This window comes from Pieris rapae, chromosome 2, assembly GCF_905147795.1.
Source record: "Pieris rapae chromosome 2, ilPieRapa1.1, whole genome shotgun sequence".
Classification (NCBI taxonomy): domain Eukaryota; kingdom Metazoa; phylum Arthropoda; class Insecta; order Lepidoptera; family Pieridae; genus Pieris; species Pieris rapae.
This window is the reverse complement of record NC_059510.1, coordinates 2,225,030-2,244,018: the sequence shown is the minus strand read 5'-3', so window position 1 is coordinate 2,244,018 and position 18,989 is coordinate 2,225,030. Positions and strand designations below refer to the sequence as shown.

The following is an 18,989-nucleotide window of genomic DNA, read 5'->3' as shown; positions in this document are numbered from 1 at the left end:
TCTTTTAATTCTATATTACCTTATTAAAATATTTATTTAGTTATATCACATCTTTCTTTCTAAACAGTTACTACTCATTCCATAGAACAACACATTGATACCCACACTAATTATCCTACTTAAAAAAGATATGAATATTTGAAACCTCGCTGGCTGAAAGCATTAAAAAAAAAATTATAACAAGAAAACTACAATAAAATCGTAGAACATACATGGGGTATTTTCGTACAGGTCCAGGTGCGAGGTATTTAAAAAAAAATATTGACGTCACTAGTTGGACCACCCTGTATATTAATATACCTTTTTTTATAGAATAGGGGGGCAAACGGGCAGGAGGTTAAGTAATATAACCTGATGTTAATTAAGTAATACTGCCGCCCATGGACACTAAACGCCAGAATGCTCGCGAGTCCGTTGCCGTCTTTTTAAGAATCTTTACGCTCTTTATTGAAGGACCCTAAGTCGAATTGGTTCGGAAATATGTACTTCAGTGGGCAGCTAGTTCCACAAAGTGGTGGTGCGCGGCAAAAACTGCCTTGGAAAACGCGCAGTTGTGGAACGGCGGACCTAAATTTCATATGTATCTAAAGCACCTCTAGTGAGCAACTCATGTTTATTATTTGTATTGCACGTGTGAGTCACACTTCGCTAACCAAGTTGGATTGTTTGCGGCCTGCGCGGTACATCCAAAAGTTTAGACTTCTGCCTCAGGTTTTTACTTGGTACCTACCTACCCTTTTTTAGAAAACTTTTTATCTGCATGCTTTAAAATATAAATAATTTTTTACCTGCGACTGCATTGTTTCAAGTATGAATATTGTAGAGTGTAGACTGTTGTTGCATCTATTTTAATATCAATTGTCAAATATGACAGCTGATCAAAAAGTGAAAATAAAAACGTCACTCACAGTCATACAGACTATTGTTTTGTTTACAATGTTCGCAAGTCGCAACTCTGAAAACTGAATACACATCGAAATCATCTATCAGCTGTTTAAATTACCTTTGTAGTCGTAGAATCACTACTAATAATTTTATATTAATTTAAATTAGATTTAATCATATTTTAGCTTTATATTTGGACACACATGAAATGGGAAAATATTATATAGTATACAAAGTATAAAATAATGGATTGTGAAGCATTGGACACTCAAGTGTTAGCTGAAAATGTTTCGTTTTTGAATAACTGTTTCGACAATTCATTTAATGTAAAATGCTCATTAATAGAAGTCAAAGAATATGTATCACAACAAAAAGAGAGCTATAATAAAAGTAATGGTTCTTTACTTTCGACTATATGTAAGAAAAACACGCTGCAAGTAAGCACCTTAGATTCCAGCAGTTATAATACAAATGTTTTAACGAAAAGTAGTAAAGAAAATAAAGAATATAAGAATGATTTGAGAAACTGGGGGCTGCCTAATGAAATCGTACAAAAATATGCTCAGAAAGGTATACATAAAATGTTTGATTGGCAGGTTGAATGTTTAAGTAATCCAAAAGTATTATTTGACTGTAAGAACTTAGTTTATTCTGCTCCAACGTCTGCTGGAAAGACATTAGTAGCGGAAATATTGACTATAAAGACTATTCTTGAGAGACAAAAGAAGGTTATCATAATTCTGCCATTTGTTTCAATAGTTAGAGAAAAAATGTTTTACTTACAACATATTCTATCTAGTTCAGGAATTCGTGTTGAAGGATTTATGGGATCTCTGTCTCCTCCTGGTGGACTTCAAGCAGTACATATAGCTATATGCACCATAGAAAAAGCTAATAGCTTAGTTAATAAAATGCTAGATGATAAAAGTATCTCTGATCTTGGGGCTATAATTGTGGATGAACTACACTTACTTGGGGATCCTCATAGAGGATATATTTTAGAGCTTCTCTTGACTAAAGTGAAGTATGTTTCAGCTCGGTTAGAAGATGTGCAAATTCAAATTATTGGCATGTCTGCAACACTGCCAAACTTAGAAGTTTTGTCAAATTGGTTAGATGGTGAACTATATGTCACAGAGTTTAGGCCAATTCCTCTAGATGAGTTTTGTTTGGTTGACAACAAATATTTTGATAAGAATGGTAAGCTTACAGGGACTGTTGAAGTAATGACTGAGAAAAATGATAGTGACAATGTTCTTAATATTTGTTTGGACACAATAAAGGATGGTTGTTCAGTATTAATATTCTGCATGACAAAAAATAGATGTGAAAATCTGGCTCAGAGTATTGCCTCTTCATTTTTTAAATTAGGTTGCAGTGGCCAAAATATTGGCTTGACCTTACGTGATCAACTTAAGACAGATATTATTGGAGAAGTTTTAGAACAACTTAACAACTGTCCAGTTGGTTTAGATCAAGTGTTAAAAAATGTTATCTCTTTTGGTGTTGCATATCACCATGCTGGCCTAACTTTTGATGAAAGAGATATTATTGAGGGAGCTTTTAAATCAGGGGCTATAAGGGTCTTGGTAGCAACATCTACCTTAAGTTCAGGAGTGAACTTACCAGCAAGGAGAGTAATTATTAGGTCACCCGTTTTTCAAAGACAGCCTATAAATATTTTGACCTATAAACAAATGGTTGGTAGAGCTGGTAGAATGGGTAAAGATACAAAGGGAGAAAGTATTCTCATATGCACAAAGTCAGAACAAAAGGCCGGTTTTGATCTTATGATGGGCAATCTAGATCCAGTAAAAAGTTGTATTGAATGCGAGGATAAATTTATGAGGGCTGTTATTGAAATGGTAGCTAGTCAAGCTGTATGCACTAAAGCTGAATTGGAGCTTTATTCAAAGTGTACTTTATTATTTAACCAGTCTTCAGACTCTTCGCCAAATTCTCTTCTAAAGGATACTTTAAGAAGGTTAATTGATTATGAACTTATACGGTTTCAATTAGTCGATGATGAAGAGCGTTATGTTGCTACTTCTTTGGGAAAAGCATGTTTGTCTTCTAGCATGGCACCAAATGATGGATTATCTCTGTTTTGTGAATTACAAAAGGCTCGACAATGTATAGTACTAGAAACTGATTTACATCTTATTTATTTAGTTACACCATACAGTGTAAGTAGTCAATGGGCAGATGTAGATTGGCTTCATTTACTAACACTATGGGAATCACTTACAATAGCTATGAAAAGGGTGGGAGAGCTTGTTGGTGTGCAAGAGAGCTTTATCATTCGATGCTTAAGAGGTGGAGGAGGAAATAAAGCCTCATGTATAAAGAAATTAAATGTTCATAAAAGGTATTTATATATTAACTTGTAACACAACTGTTTTTATACATACTGAAGACTACTTGCAGTGTTCAGCATGCGATTCGCCAACGATGTGTCGTAGGCTCGATCCCTGGCTTTGAACCAATAAACCTTCTTTCTATGTGCGCATTTAACATTCGCTCGAATGGTAAAGAAAAACATTGTGAGGAAACCATAGGTCCCAAAAAATCTACCGCTTGTCAGGCTGAGCCTGATGCTTGCTACTTGCTTATTTAATTGAGAAATTTTCATGAAACACCCTTACAGAAATCTGAGACATACACCCGGAAAAATATTTTATTGAAGACTACTGATTTCACTGTGGTTTTAGGTTTTATACTGCTTTAGCATTGCAAGATTTGGTGAATGAAGTGCCTCTTCCTGAAGTGGCTGCGAAATTTCAATGTGCTCGTGGTTTTTTGCAAGGTCTTCAACAAGCTGCTGCCACTTTTGCAGGTATATAAATTGAAAATAGAAGAATGCCTTTATTTGTTTATAACGTAACTCGTATTAATGCAAAAAGACATAATTGAGTCTTTAACTGTACTTGAATTTCTATAGAGGGTCCATTGGATGTATGAAAGTCAAATATATGTTCGAATTTGTAAATGTAACCTAGTTTACACACACTGTAAATTTATAATTTATCACACAAATCATGGCTTTATTATTGCAGGAATGGTCACAGCTTTTAGCAGACAATTAGGTTGGAAAAATATGGAATTGCTCATATCACAATTTCAAGACCGATTGCATTTTGGTGTCCATTCAGACCTGTTAGAATTGATGAAATTAACTTCATTAAATGGCGTAAGAGCTCGAACTTTGTATAATGCAGGATTTGAGACAATTTCAAGTATAGCTTCAGCAGATGTGAATATTATTGAAAATGCTTTGCATAAGGCCGTGCCTTTTCAAAGTGAAAAAGGTGGTGAAGAAGATGACGACACAGACATCCGAAAACGAAATAAAATTAGAAATATATGGATTACTGGCTATTGTGGCATGACTGCACGGGAGGCTGCAAAGAACTTGATTTTAGAAGCAAGAAATTATTTGCAATTAGAAATTGGAGTTAAAGTAATAAAATGGGAAGAAAAGACTATTAAAACATTGCACGAAAATCCCGTCCAGAAAAGTGAAGTTGATGCGGTGTCTAAGGAGGAGGCAGGGAGTAAGGAGTTAAAGATAGGATGTTCATTAAAATCAGAAAACCAACTATCTGAGAGTATACTTACTGGCACGGATGACGAACTTGAAACGGAAAATACAAAAGAGAATGTTTTAGTGGTTTCTAAAGTACAAAGCATAGTGGAAAGCGAGTGTGAAATTCGTCATAATAATAATGAAAACAAGGATATCTCTGTCTGTAAAAAAGAATATGAAAAGAAACAAGAAGAATTGCCTGTTCAATTTAAAGAACCTGATATTTTGTGGGATTCATTACAAATAAATGAAACGGCTTTAAACAATATCTCGAAATTGAAGCTTACAGCTCAAGTAGTTTCACCAAATATAAGTTTTGGTGAACTTGAAGATTTCGATTGTTCCAATAGAAGTTTAACATGCCAAGTCAAAAGTAACAGTAAAATTTTGAAAGACATTAGTTTGTTTTCATCTGAAGGCGATAATTCTAGTTTATTTGAAGAGAGCCTGCCAATAGATTCGATTCCTAATACTGTAATCGATACAAAAATGGAATCTAAAAACGAGAAAACGCCACATTCTGATTATTTAAATATTAATTCTAGCTCGATTTTGGAAGCTTTTAAAATTACCGTAGTTGATAATGATGAAAACATAAGATTATTTTACGTAAGTGATGATAGTGATGATGATTTAGATAATAGTAAAGACAATAAAATAGAAAAAGTCGAAGAAAAATTAAGCCCTGTCAAAACTGAAGATACTGAAGAAATATCGACACAAGAAGTGAACGAATTATGGGTTAAAAAAGATTTTATAAGTCCATTAAAAAGGACTCGGCGAGCTAAAACTTCCTCACAACCAGTAGTAAAAAAGAAAAAACTAAAGAATGATTCAAAATCATTGTTGAAAATCGTATCTAGTCAAAACAAATTAAAGATGAAATCAATGAAATCAAAATTATTTAACATTCATGTGAATAATGAAATATTTGAATGTTATATACTTAGAGACAGTGATATTATTGAAAATCTAAATGTTCTCCATATCTCTGAGTTTGCCAGTTTAGTATTGACGACTCAAAATGTACCGCCATCAAATTTGATTGGAAATACTATTTTTAATAACATAAAGAAATCAGAAACATCTGCTTATGGCATAACTATTTATTGTCCGTATCAATGTATTTTTTTAGATTTGTCTAGTTTTGATATACGACATTTTACAGTGAAATTTATTGAAACATTTACAAACTCTATGTGTAAAATAAGATCTGTATCAGTGATGAAATTATACTTAGATTTAATGAATTTACTTAAATGCGATTTGAATAAAATATTTTCCGATGTCCTATTGTCGGAATGGCTTATTAAAAGTGAAGAAGGTTTTTCAAGTTTTCAGGAATTGGTACGTACTTTTGTAATTAAAATTGCGAATGCGCGCCACAAATACAATTTTTTATGTTTTTATTTTTTTATTTTTTTAGACCAAGAAATATTGTGATGTGGACTTATCAAAAACGAAAATTATCATCAACAGCACCGAAAAGTCTTATAATAAATTAGATAGAATAGAAGAGTCCTGTCTTAAAGCCTGGCTTGTGTTTAATGTCGCCGCTAAACAGGAAAAGTTTCTTTTGGATAGATACCAATTTGCACCAAATATTTTAAGTGAGAATATCATATAATTTTAACCCTTTAACATATTTTTAATTAAATAGTTAAAAAGTTATCCATAAAAGCATTACTATTTAATTTGAGTAGTTTAATACATTCGTTTATGGTTCATACTAAGTAGGTACTGGTTAAAACTGAATATCTAGTTTTGGTACATGTTAAACTTTATTGACTTGTGCAAACGTGGTAACGCTATTATTATTAAAATTAATTTCTTTTATACATTTAATATATGTGGTTTAATAGTATATTATTTAATTGTTTCAGAAAATTATGTAACATGATCTCTTTTACAGATTTAGAAAATCAAATATTAAGAATCCTTGCGCTGAGTGAATACCAGGGTATAATGGTTGATAAGGAGCTTGCGTCTCGACTGTTGATAGACGTAAAAAGCTCGCAAGAAATCCTACAAAGGAAGGCTTATAAGATATGCGGATACCACTTTAATTTCAACTCGTCCAAGGACGTAGCTAAGGTATATTTATTAATTAATAATAATTTAAAGTATAAATTTGTTTATTTTGGTTAAGGAATTCTAGTAATATAAAAATATTGCGACGCGCGTTCTTTGATTTAACAATAATACATACAGACTTCGTCGTTATAATATATTTTGACTATATAATATGTATAAGATATTATTATAATAAGGTTTTGATAGGGTGAAAACAAAATATTTGGGTCTCTATTCCTTTTTTTTTAAGGATTGTCTTTGGTGTACGCCAGTATTTCACGTTAAAATGTGTTTTTATTAAATTTAGTTTCGTTTCATTGAGTATTTGAAACGTCGAATTATGGAAATATTGTGACGTACGTTAATAAAGTTCTAACAAAGTGTTTTTACGAATGGCTACATTAATAGTATTTTTTCAGGTCCTTGGTTTTTACAGAGGTCGCAAAGTAAGCACGAAGAAGAGCGTGTTAACATCGCATAACAGTCCGATGGCAAGCATCGTAATTTATTGGAGGAAACTCAACTCGATTCTCACTAAAACTCTGTATCCACTCACGGAAAAGGCTTACATCTATAGCAAGGAAAATAGGTGAGTATTTTCTTATTCTATAGCCACGATTTATAGGTATACGATCGCTATAGTAATAGAGCAAGCCAGGTGGTCAATATAACGGCTCAAAGGTTGTTGATTCGATTTCCGGCCAAACATTAGAAGTTAAATTACTTATCTTACAATTTTTATGTAATTGTGTTTCCAGAGAATTACAAAAAAAAATAATACAAAACATAATAAATAGTTTATTTAAATCGTAAATGAAGTAAAGAAAACAAAAATACCCCATAGGACATACTCTTAATTGTTACATCAATAATATCGATTAAGTCGGAAAAAAACATACACTGTTTCAACTTTGTTTTGTGCCAAGTGTACCGGAACTTGAAAAAAGCGGCAAGAGACGCACAGTATTATTTATTAAAATCAAAGCTTTAAATATTCATCAGTAAAAATATTTTAATTAAAAAAGTATAAAAATATCGATTATAAACATTGTCCTCATTTGTCAGTCTGTGTAAAGTTTACGTACGTGGTTTCAGTATACACCGCGAGCTTATGGCACTGATCCAAAACAAACGATCGCTGTAGGCTTTATTTTGTACCTTTTCAACAATATTTATTGTTCAATAGTTGAATTCACATGATCCTAATGAAATTAATTTATTTCAATGTAAAGTGCTGGCATACGTTGGCGTATCCATTATTATTAATATTTTTTCTATGTATTTTTTAGGCATACATATTGTATCACAAAGAACGGTTCGGTGGCCGTTGATACGTAATCTTATACTAAAATAAGTCCTGAGTACATACCTCAAGGTTGCTCCTTGTTAGGGCGAAAGGCACAAAAAAACACGTCAGCCGTAAGGATGGATAGATTATTAGTTTTGGGAACAAGAAATGTTAGGACTGATGCTGTACCTTGCCTTACAATAATAGTTCACGAATACGCACAAAAACACTCACTATAATAGTCTAAATGGAGGACGTAACTATTGACAAGAGATGCACAAAAAAACACTATAAAATTGCATCTAACTGTACGCAACGAATGTTCAACCACGACACGTTCACAAAGCGAATGCGCGGATCAGCCCAGTTAAAAATATTTTTGGGACCACCCTCATGGCCCTCAATTTATTTTATCAACTAAATAATTCTATTCCGAACAGTCCCCCGTCCCAGTCAGGCTTAACATGACTGAGTCCAAAACCGGAGGCTGGTAGCAAAGGTTATGCCACTGGAAGACGTGACAAGCAGGCCACGGCTCTTTTTAAAACCGATTCCCCAACGCGGACCTCGGCGACTCGTGGGGTACCATCTGCACCCGGGAATAGTTTAATAATGCGACCGCGTCTCCAAGATAATGGTGGCATATTTGGTTCTTTGATAAGAACCAAGTCCCCAACCTTAGGTGGATCTGTTTTATCTATCCAACGAACTCGTTGCTGCAATAAATGGAGATATTCTATATTAAAACGTTTCCAAAAACTCTGAGATAATTGTTGTAGCAGTTGGAAACGTGAGAGCCGATTTATTGGTGTGTCCACAAATGGATATTCAGGTAACGCATTGAGAGGAGCCCCAATCAAAAAATGTCCAGGAGTTAAAGCTTCTAGATCATTTGGGTCCGAAGATATAGGACAAAGTGGTCGTGAGTTCAAAACAGATTCAATGTTACAAAAGACTGTGGCTAGTTCTTCATATGTAAGAACTGATTCTCCTATAATTCGTCGTATATGTGTTTTGGCCACCTTCACTACAGCCTCAAATATTCCACCCCAAGATGGATATCCAGCCGGACTAAATTTCCATTTAATTCCACGACGAGAAAGTGAACTTTCGATAGGCAGTTGGTTTTCAGTCAAAAACTTATAAACTTCTCCGAGGTAACGTTCACTGCCCTTAAAATTTGTCCCACAGTCGGAGCGAATCAAGTTTGGTAATCCTCGACGACTAACAAAACGAGACAAACAAGCGATAAAAGCTTCAGTACTAAGTGATGACACCACCTCCAGGTGTACGGATTTTGTAACAAGACAGACAAAGACACAGAGGTACCCTTTTACGATCTTGGCGTTTCGCAATGATGAAACCTTGATGGAAAATGGCCCAGCAAAATCGGTGCCTACACCAGAGAAGGGTCTAGCAGCAGTAATGCGATCTGGAGGCAAATCTCCCATTTGTGGTTGAGTCAAGGATGCTTTAAGTCGATAACAAGGAATACACTTAAAAATAACATTTCGAATAGCCCTCCTGGCTGACAAAATCCAAAATTGTTGATGAATAATAGCCAAAAGTGTATTTAAGCCAACATGTGCATTATTTTCGTGTCTGTCAGTAATTATCAAATCTCCCAATGGAGTTCGATTAGGAAGGAGAAGCGGATGTTTATGATTATAAGGTAGTTCTGAATGGCGTAATCTCCCACCTACGCGTAACAAACCCTTATCATCAATAAATGGATTCAGCCGAGCAACAGATCCCTTTAATTTACCTTGTCCTTTTAGAGTAGCAAAGACTGTTTCAAAATGCTTAGCTTGGATATAACGAACCCAGAATAATAAGGATTCATTTCTTTCTTCTGGTGATAATACATTTGACATATTCTTAATTGTTGGATTCCTTGAATTATAAATAAACCTCCTAATCCAGGCGGTCACTCCAATCAATTTGTCTAATGAACTAAACCTTGCGAGTAACGGGTCTAAGTTTTCTATCGATTCCTGAACGACAAGAGAAATAACTCTTAAACCCGGAAGGGGCTCAACAAGTTCCGTTTTAGTGCGAGGCCAACAATTTTCGGGTTGGTACAGCCAACCTGGAGCCCACCATAAGGGATGGTCTAATATTACTGGAGCCTCACAACCTCGAGATGCACAGTCTGCCGGATTAAGTTCTCCCGGTACATGCCTCCAATCCAAGGTCACGACAGATTGCTGAATTTGACAAACCCTATTGGCCACAAATACTTCCAAAACATGAACTGACGCTTGCAGCCATGCAAGAACTATCTGACTATCAGTCCAAGCAAAACACTTCTGAATATTCATTTTTTGGCCAAAAATGGATTTAACATGGTTTATCAAACGTGTCAATAGAACAGCACCTGATAACTCTAATTTAGGAATTGTTAAGCGTGTTCTTACCGGTGCAACCTTACTCTTTGCCATAACTAGTTTAACCGTTACAACACCAGATTGATTGACAGAACGAATATAAACTGCAGCAGCATAACCACTTTCCGATGCATCACAAAAACCATGAATATCCACTATGCATTTCCCTGGTGGCAATAAAGACCTATCAATTTTAATCAATTGAATTTCAGGAAGCGACGAAACAAACCTAACCCAAACACTTAACAATTCACCAACTAAAGGGGCATCCCATGTTAATCCTTGTAACCAAAGCTTTTGTATAAAACATTTTGCCCAAAAAACAACTGGAGCTAACCATCCATTAGGATCGTATATCCTGGCTACAGTTGAAAGTACTACACGCTTTGTCCAAGATTTAATTACATCTATGTCTTGCACTCGAAAGGTAAATATATCACCTAACGGTTGATACTGAATACCTAATACTGCAACAGCGTCAGGGTTGTCCACGTTCTGAAAAATATAAGGATGTTGTTGATGATCCTCGGGTAAACCAGCAAGAACAGCTTGTGAGTTAGACACCCATTTCCTTAACTCATATCCACCAGCCTTAAGAATCCCAATTAGCTCATCGCGTAGTATCAAGGCTTCTTTCTCATTTGCAGCACCAGTGCAAATGTCATCAACGAAAACATCACTATTCAAAACATCAGCTGCTCTTGGAAATTGCAAACGTTCTCGCTCAGCCAATTCTAACAATGTACGAATAGCAATATAAGGACTTGATCTGAGTCCGTATGTATTGGTATTTAATTCAAATACTGTAACTGGATCGGATTCCTTCTCACGCCACAAGATAAGTTGATAGCAACGGTCATCAGTATGAATTACAGTTTGCCTAAACATCATTTTAATATCTGCAACAAATACAATCTGATGTCTTCTAAAATTTGTTAAAATATCACCAATGTCACGATGTAACTTTGGGCCCGAATGCAAACATTGATTTAAAGAAACTCCATTGGAAGTAGGCGCTGAGCCATCGAAAACCACTCTTATTTTACCACCTTTAAACACAGCATGATGTGGAATGAAGTAGTGCTCCTGTGTGCGCCAATCATAATCAGAAACTGACATATGTCCGAGCTTAAAGTACTCGTCCATAAACTCTAAATACTTAGCACGAAAAGTAGAATCTCTTTTCATTCGTCTCTCCATGGATGTTAACCTTTTCTCAGCTAAAGACCTGGAGTGACCCAAAGGTGGTCGGGATGGTAAAAAAGGTAACCTCGTGACAAACCTACCCGAACGGAGACGACCAGTGTTATTCTGAAAAAACAATTCACATTCTTGGTGCTCCGGATTTTCACGAGCCGCTGTGGGGGGCTCTTCGACTTCCCAAAACCGTTGAATGGCTTCAGCAAGTGAGAGTCCCACACACAAGTTACCATCTTCAACGCTAAGAGATTCTATTGGAAACACAGGACCCATAATGACATCACCAAAATCAGTTGTGACTGCTACTAAACCCGCTGGTTGTAAAAGTGTGCTTTTACTTAGCCGCAGCCTTCCCAAAACTTCTGCTCCGAGTAGCAAATCGATTTGACCTGGAATATGAAATGTACAATCCGCTAAGTTTAGACTACGTGTAAAATCTAATATCTCCGATGGTAATTTAACAAGTGGGTGTCTGCCCATAACATTATCTAAAATTATGGCAGAAATTGTAATCTGTGGCTGAGAGCATTGAACAGGAGAAAAAGTAAGTGTAACTTGTCCCCGCAAACCAGCAACCTTAGAGCCACCTACACCAAATATACTCCCGCTAGCAGGGAAAATACGCAACTGTAACCTATCCACCAAATCCATTGACACCAAACTTCCCTGTGCTCCAGAATCCAAAATCGCACGCGTGGTTACCTGCTCACCTGATGGAGAACCAACACAAATCTGTGCGGTGGGTAACAAAACAGTAATAGGAGATGTAGGAGTTCTAGTAGGGACGTGACCTAGTCAATATCCTTCTGGTTCAGGAACCCGCTGGCCTAAACGAGGCCACTCAGAAAAGGGCAAAGGCCTAACAAAATCACGACGTTGCTGTTCAATAGCAGGTAATGCACAAGAGTCATAATTATCTTTGCTCTTAGGAAGTTGTTGCTGATCAGAGGTGACACGAGTCCTGTCATGAGACCTTAAGTTTCCCCCGCCCCTGCAGGGTGGTGGCTGCCTCCGATGATAATCATAATAACCTGATCTTGTACGGTGCCTGGAAGCATGACCAAAACTACAGTGTCTAACCTTCACACCACCATTCCACTGATCACCTGTATTTTGCATATCTTCAACAAACTCCCGTGCCGGTGCAGCTGATTGGGGTGAACCATTCATATTACCACAAAGTATAATGTGATGATTGCCATTACATTGTTTGCATGGTCGTGACACTTGGCATTGTGATGCCAGGTGCTTACCTAAACAACCATAACACCACTTCCGCTGTCGGGCAATATTTCGCCGTGCTTGAAAACGTAATGCTAAAAACTTTTGACATGACACTACGGTGTGATCAGGGACTCGACAATAAACACAACATTTGCCTGAATGTTGAGTTGCCACGTTATAAACTCGCTGGTCAGGGCGTCGCATTAAGCGCATATGCTGTTGTCGCGGCCTAGTAGAAATTGGGGCCGGCGTCGTGGACGGCGCTGGAACATTATCCTGTCTGCGACACTCATCCTCTAAAAACAAGATCAATTCATCAAACGTGGGAAGATGAGTGGTTGAATCTCCACCATACGCCTGTTCAAATCGGGTGCGCATATCTAAATTTAGTTTTTGTAATGTAATATGCAACAAAATAAAAGACCAACTATCTACAGGCAAATTTAAACCCCTTAAGCCATTAATTGCCACTAATAAAGGATTTAAAACTTGAATTCTTAAGTTGTGGCTCTGCACATTACTATGTAAATTTAAAATGACATTTACGTGGCTATCCGCTAGCCTACGTATATTTTGATACCGCCTCATTAGTAAATCTCTGGCTATATCATAATTGTTGTCCACAAGTGCTAAATGTTGGACTAACCCTTTAGCCTCCCCGGTGAGACTAGCCAACAAATATGCCAACTTTTGCGCAGATGTTAAATCACCCCTTGAGTGCACTAAACTATCGAATAAATGTATAAACGCCACCCATTGGCTTAAGTCGCCACTAAAATGGGGCAAATCTAATTTGGGTAACCTACCTATAATACCACTTGAAAAAGTTAAACTATCCTTCGATTGAAGGTTATTTGACTGAGTAGCCGAATTTAATTTAATAATACCAACGGCTTCCCTGATTTGATCAGCCAAATCCTCAGCCTGATCCATGTCTGCACAAACCTTGTCCATCACCTCCGGTTCCAAACCCAATTCAAGTAATGCCTGATACGATTTATATAAATCTTTCATCCTATCCTCTAACGCGTCACTTCTTGATAGAAGGGCCTGAACGCGATCTTTTCGCGAAATATTTAAAACGGCCGATCCTAGCCACCGCAATACACCAGCTATTTGTGCCTTGTGCGAAACCGCCATTATATAAAAGTATAAAAGTACAAACAATAGCACAAAAATCAAATAAAAAGCAAATTATAATAAGCGGCTAATAACTTACTACAAAAAAAGGATTTATAACACTATCAAAACACTATAATCCCTACAAATATAACAAGATATATGCATTAATAAGTTATGAACCCAGGACTTATATACCGAAAAATCATTAACTAAAATGAAACCACGCTCTGCTACCAAAAAATTATGTATCACAAAGAACGGTTCGGTGGCCGTTGATACGTAATCTTATACTAAAATAAGTCCTGAGTACATACCTCAAGGTTGCTCCTTGTTAGGGCGAAAGGCACAAAAAAACACGTCAGCCGTAAGGATGGATAGATTATTAGTTTTGGGAACAAGAAATGTTAGGACTGATGCTGTACCTTGCCTTACAATAATAGTTCACGAATACGCACAAAAACACTCACTATAATAGTCTAAATGGAGGACGTAACTATTGACAAGAGATGCACAAAAAAACACTATAAAATTGCATCTAACTGTACGCAACGAATGTTCAACCACGACACGTTCACAAAGCGAATGCGCGGATCAGCCCAGTTAAAAATATTTTTGGGACCACCCTCATGGCCCTCAATTTATTTTATCAACTAAATAATTCTATTCCGAACACATATTGTTTTAGAATGTATATATAAATAAATAAAAAATAGTTAGACTTCATGTGATGATGACTACTGGATCATTATGTATTCATACTGGAGTTATACAAATAAAATTTTACGAGACTTTAAGAGAAACTTATAGTTTGTTATGTGTAACTTGTATTACTGTAATGTTATAAAAAATATTTATTTGTTTTTTTTGTTTCTATTGAATAGGCTCAAAACTACTGGACCGATTTGAAATATTCTATCATCATTAAAATCCTACATTATAAAGTTAGCGATTATCTAGTTGATAAAAGGGCCTGGGACTAGTGCTGGCAGGCTACTTCTAATTAATTTGCTATATTTGTTTTAAGAATAGGAATGGCTACAGGTTCGAATTTAATGACGTAGAATAAGCGATACCTTGATGATAAGGTTCAAACCTAAGGTTTAAACATAAGGTTCCAAAATAAACGTATTTTATTATCTATATTTATTTTCTTATTCATTTACAAAACGGACGTCCGGCCGCCACGGGGCAGGCCACTATTTTAAATTTTTCATGATAGCAATAAATTTATTAATATAAGTTTGAGGCTGGCGTTTCAATTCTTGTCTCAGGTCAAAATCATCTCCCATCAAATTTCATAATTGAAAAATAATTAACTACAAATAAATTGAATTTTGAGTACAGACCTACCGCTTTTCAGTTACAAATATAAGTTTGGACTAGTCTTAATAAAGCACGAAAACTTATAAAAATAAACTACGAAATGCCAATGTTATTTCAAGCATTCGGCAATATTACATTTTCCGGTTGGGGTATGAATAAGTAATTTGGTTTGCAGAATAAATCCTTCGTACACGATGTTCACTTGCACCGGACGAATTAGTATGCACGAGCCGAACCTACAAAATGTGCCGAGAACGTTCTCTATACCCCTCGAGTACCTTGAACTAGGCGATTTTAAACCTTGTGACGATGTGATAGAGTTTAACTGTAGGAATATATTCAAAGCCTCGCCGGGTTTTGTGTTTGTCTCGGCGGATTATTGCCAGCTGGAGATGCGGATACTAACGCACTATAGTAAAGATGCTGTGTTGACGCGTATTATGGCGTCTGATGTTGACGTTTTCAAGTCAATTGCGGCATCTTGGGGCGGGATACCCGAAAGTCAGGTAACAATTATTTTTAATTTTGTAAGATTTCAGACGAACGGGGTATGATAAGCTTCTGATATAGTCTTTAAGTCGGGATGAAAGTATCTTGTAGTCTGAAATTTAACTGATTATTTAAGCTCAGATCTAAGCTAAGCGACTTCGTAGTTTGTAAGTTGTTAGATATTATTATTAGTATATTTAACAGCCACACTTTGTCACTTTAAAAATGATGGGTGATGGAGTATTGATTGACTACGAATTTTGAGACGACGTTTCAAAATTCAAATATGTATAAAGGAGATAAATATATCGTGAATTCGTAACTCACAATTTTTCACTTACGTAGTTTCATCCAAAAACACAAAAAATTCCTACTTAGGGATTTTAGTCTTTAATGGGTTAGTAAAATATGAATAATAATATTTAAAGAAATCTATTATTTGTAGGTAGACGACGATCTTCGGCAAAAAGCGAAACAGCTCTGCTACGGTATCCTCTATGGAATGGGCAACCGTTCTTTGTCGCAGCATCTTGACGTATCAGAAATGGAGGCCGCGGTGTTCATGGACAGTTTTTACAGAACATATCCAGAAGTAAAGAAATTCACCCAAAATGTTGTAGAGGAGTGTCGGAGTAGGGGCTTTGTTGAGACTTTGATGAAACGGAGGCGTTATCTACCCGATATTAATAGCAAAGTACCGTCGAAGAAATGTGAGTAATTTATTTACTAATATGTATAACTGCTGTGTTGTTCGGAGTTCTTCACTTCAAACAATGCTGAATTTTTTTGGGTACATTCCTAAAACACAACATTTCTTAATCTACGATAACTGATTCTGTGTTCCTACTCCATTTTTCCTTATAGTATATTAATCTCGTCCAGGGTTTTACAGCCATTTCCACGATTTCGTCGGCCCACTTTTTAAATACCTACTCGGTTTCCTTGGTTGCCAGAGTGTTACAATTTTCCTCCATTTATCTGCTTCTCTTATAGTAACGTATATCCAGCCTATTTCTCATTTCTTACATATTGACACACATATGTACATACATATGTATGTACTCTATACTGGTGCGTTCACATTTTCGTGCCTGTTATTCTATTTTTTTCGTGGTTTTACGCATACTTTTATAAAAATATAATCAAATTTTATCATGGACACAATTTAAAGCTATATAATTATAACATGTATATATTTTATTTGTTATGTGTCTGTCCTGCTTCCTTTATGGTAAACAAATACATACACATAAACCATAACAACACAGAAATTTGTATATGAAAAAAAAAAGAATTTATAGGTAGCTAGAAATATTCATTTCATAAATTTTATCATATTCCTTCAGTATGAATTAGGCTCTAGTTAAAATTCCAAACCTAATTGACAACTCTATATTAACGAACGTTCAAAGTGTATGAACAGTATAAAATATTAATGTTACTTATTTGAATTGGCCATAAATTTATATAATCTAATTTTGTGTTGGACCATTTCGATTTCGGTAATTTGTAACTGAGCCAAATTTAACACTACAGCCGGATGGACCCACAGATTATGCGTGCATAGACAAATATGCACTTATGTAAACGTCATTCATGTTAATGAAAATTTTACATTTAAGTTATACTGATAATTATAAACCTAACTTTGTCAAGAAACAATTTTAATAAATACACCTGAGATGTTCAAATCTTTTTTGACATTTTTGCTCTTTACAGCTTCTCGTTATCATCGTTCCTTTCATCTATTCGATTAAAGTTTCAAAACTCTAAGTGTAATTTTGTTTGATCGAACCGAACGAACTCTACCTAAAGTAGTACTTCGAAATTCCGTCGAAATTAAATCGAATATTCCGTCTGAGAGCTTAGAATAATAAAAGACCATTTTTCTCTATATGTCAAAAGTTTTACGTCAATTCAGGAATTATTATAGTATATATTATATAACTTGTTATTGTTCTTTAGTCATTACAATTGTGCAGAAAATTATGTGTGCAATTTGTCGGATTTTTAGGCCAGTCAAAATTAAGTACGGTATTTGTTACTATAGCTGTCATTTTTGTATGGAAGTAACAAAGTAACCATGGTAACAGATATATTACTTACGCTGCATCACAAGGCTTAAAAGGTGCATATATATTGTACCAGTATTATTAATTTATAATATTTCCCTCTTTTAATTATACACACGCTTATCTATGCATAAATAAGCTTAAACAATTACATAACACATCACTCGAAACAGCGTAACATCAAGTAGCTTATTACATACAGGACATAAAATTTCGTTGCTAAAATGCACCGTTCAGCGAATAAATATTAGTTTACGATAAAAAAAATAGAATTATCCGGAGTGGACCTGTCAAATGTGCCAATTATTAAAAGGCCGGAAACGCACATGTGCAATAGCTTAACATCAGAAAAGCCTTTGCTCGCTGTTTTGTTAAATATAGTAAATAAATAATTATATTTATAGGTACTGCAGAGCGACAAGCGGTTAACACCACTATACAGGGCTCTGCTGCAGATATAGCGAAGGCTGCCATGTGTGCTATAGATAATCATTCAAAACCCCACCTAATCCTCCAAATGCACGATGAGTTAATTTATGAAGTACCAGAAGCAAAGAAAGCGGAGTTTATAAAATTGTTAAAAAGAGTTATGGAAACCACAGTTAGTCTGAACGTTCCGTTACCCGTTAAAGTGCGGTGTGGGAAGACGTGGGGTTCGCTGGAAGAAGTTAAATAAGGATAGTGTTCAGCCCTGTGATATTTACGCCTTATTAAATGCTTTTACCTAAAGGATCTAGTCTTTAATTTCCTTATAACCGAGTCTATATATTTATATACAGACTCATTAACTAAATAAAAAACTTTACGAACAGTAAGCCTTTCTCGTTGTTTGTAAGTCGTTGAAAATATAAAATGGCGTTCGATATTCAAAAAATCATATTTTTAAATTCGTTAATAACAGAAATTTACAAGTCAATGTTAACGAATATCCACAGATAATAAATAATGATTACTTTATTATCTTACCAACTCTGTATTAATTAAAAACAAAATGTTTGGTTTAAACTAATTTTTAAAATAAAATTGCAAGTTATAATTAAGGCGCAAAGCTAGCGAGCTAAAATGCAATTAGGCTGAAACAAAAGCCAACGAATGGCACTTCGCGGGGCTTTTTAGAGTTTCCGCGTTTGTATAAAAATATTTTCCCATTTTCTCACATTAAAATCATACTCACTGTTTTTTATTACCCTTATTTGTAAACATTCATACCATTTATCATGTTACCAGTACAATTAGGAATAGTTCGGCCAATTAAATGACTGGAATGGATGTAGTCAAGTATTTATTAATAATTAACTGCAATTACTATGACATTTATAAATTGTATTGAATAAAAAAAC

The 18,989-nt window shown here is 35.3% G+C and overlaps 1 protein-coding gene across 2 annotated transcripts; it reads left to right on the top strand.

Annotated features, from left to right (window-relative positions):
- The first annotated feature begins 963 nt into the window (after window positions 1–963).
- LOC110995188 (DNA polymerase theta) lies at window positions 964–18,374 on the top strand. Of its 2 annotated transcripts, XM_022262240.2 has the most exons (10): window positions 964–1,455; window positions 1,921–3,253; window positions 3,597–3,721; window positions 3,942–5,818; window positions 5,898–6,081; window positions 6,384–6,565; window positions 6,964–7,133; window positions 15,264–15,594; window positions 16,023–16,287; window positions 18,054–18,374. In XM_022262240.2, the coding sequence occupies exons 1-10, from the start codon at window positions 1,131–1,133 to the stop codon at window positions 18,323–18,325; spliced, it is 5,064 nt and encodes a 1,687-aa protein (XP_022117932.2). In that variant the 5' UTR covers window positions 964–1,130; the 3' UTR covers window positions 18,326–18,374. The 2 variants fall into 2 exon arrangements, with proteins under 2 accessions (XP_022117932.2, XP_022117931.2); XM_022262239.2 differs by having other exon boundaries at window positions 964–3,253.
- The last annotated feature ends 615 nt before the right edge of the window (window positions 18,375–18,989 follow it).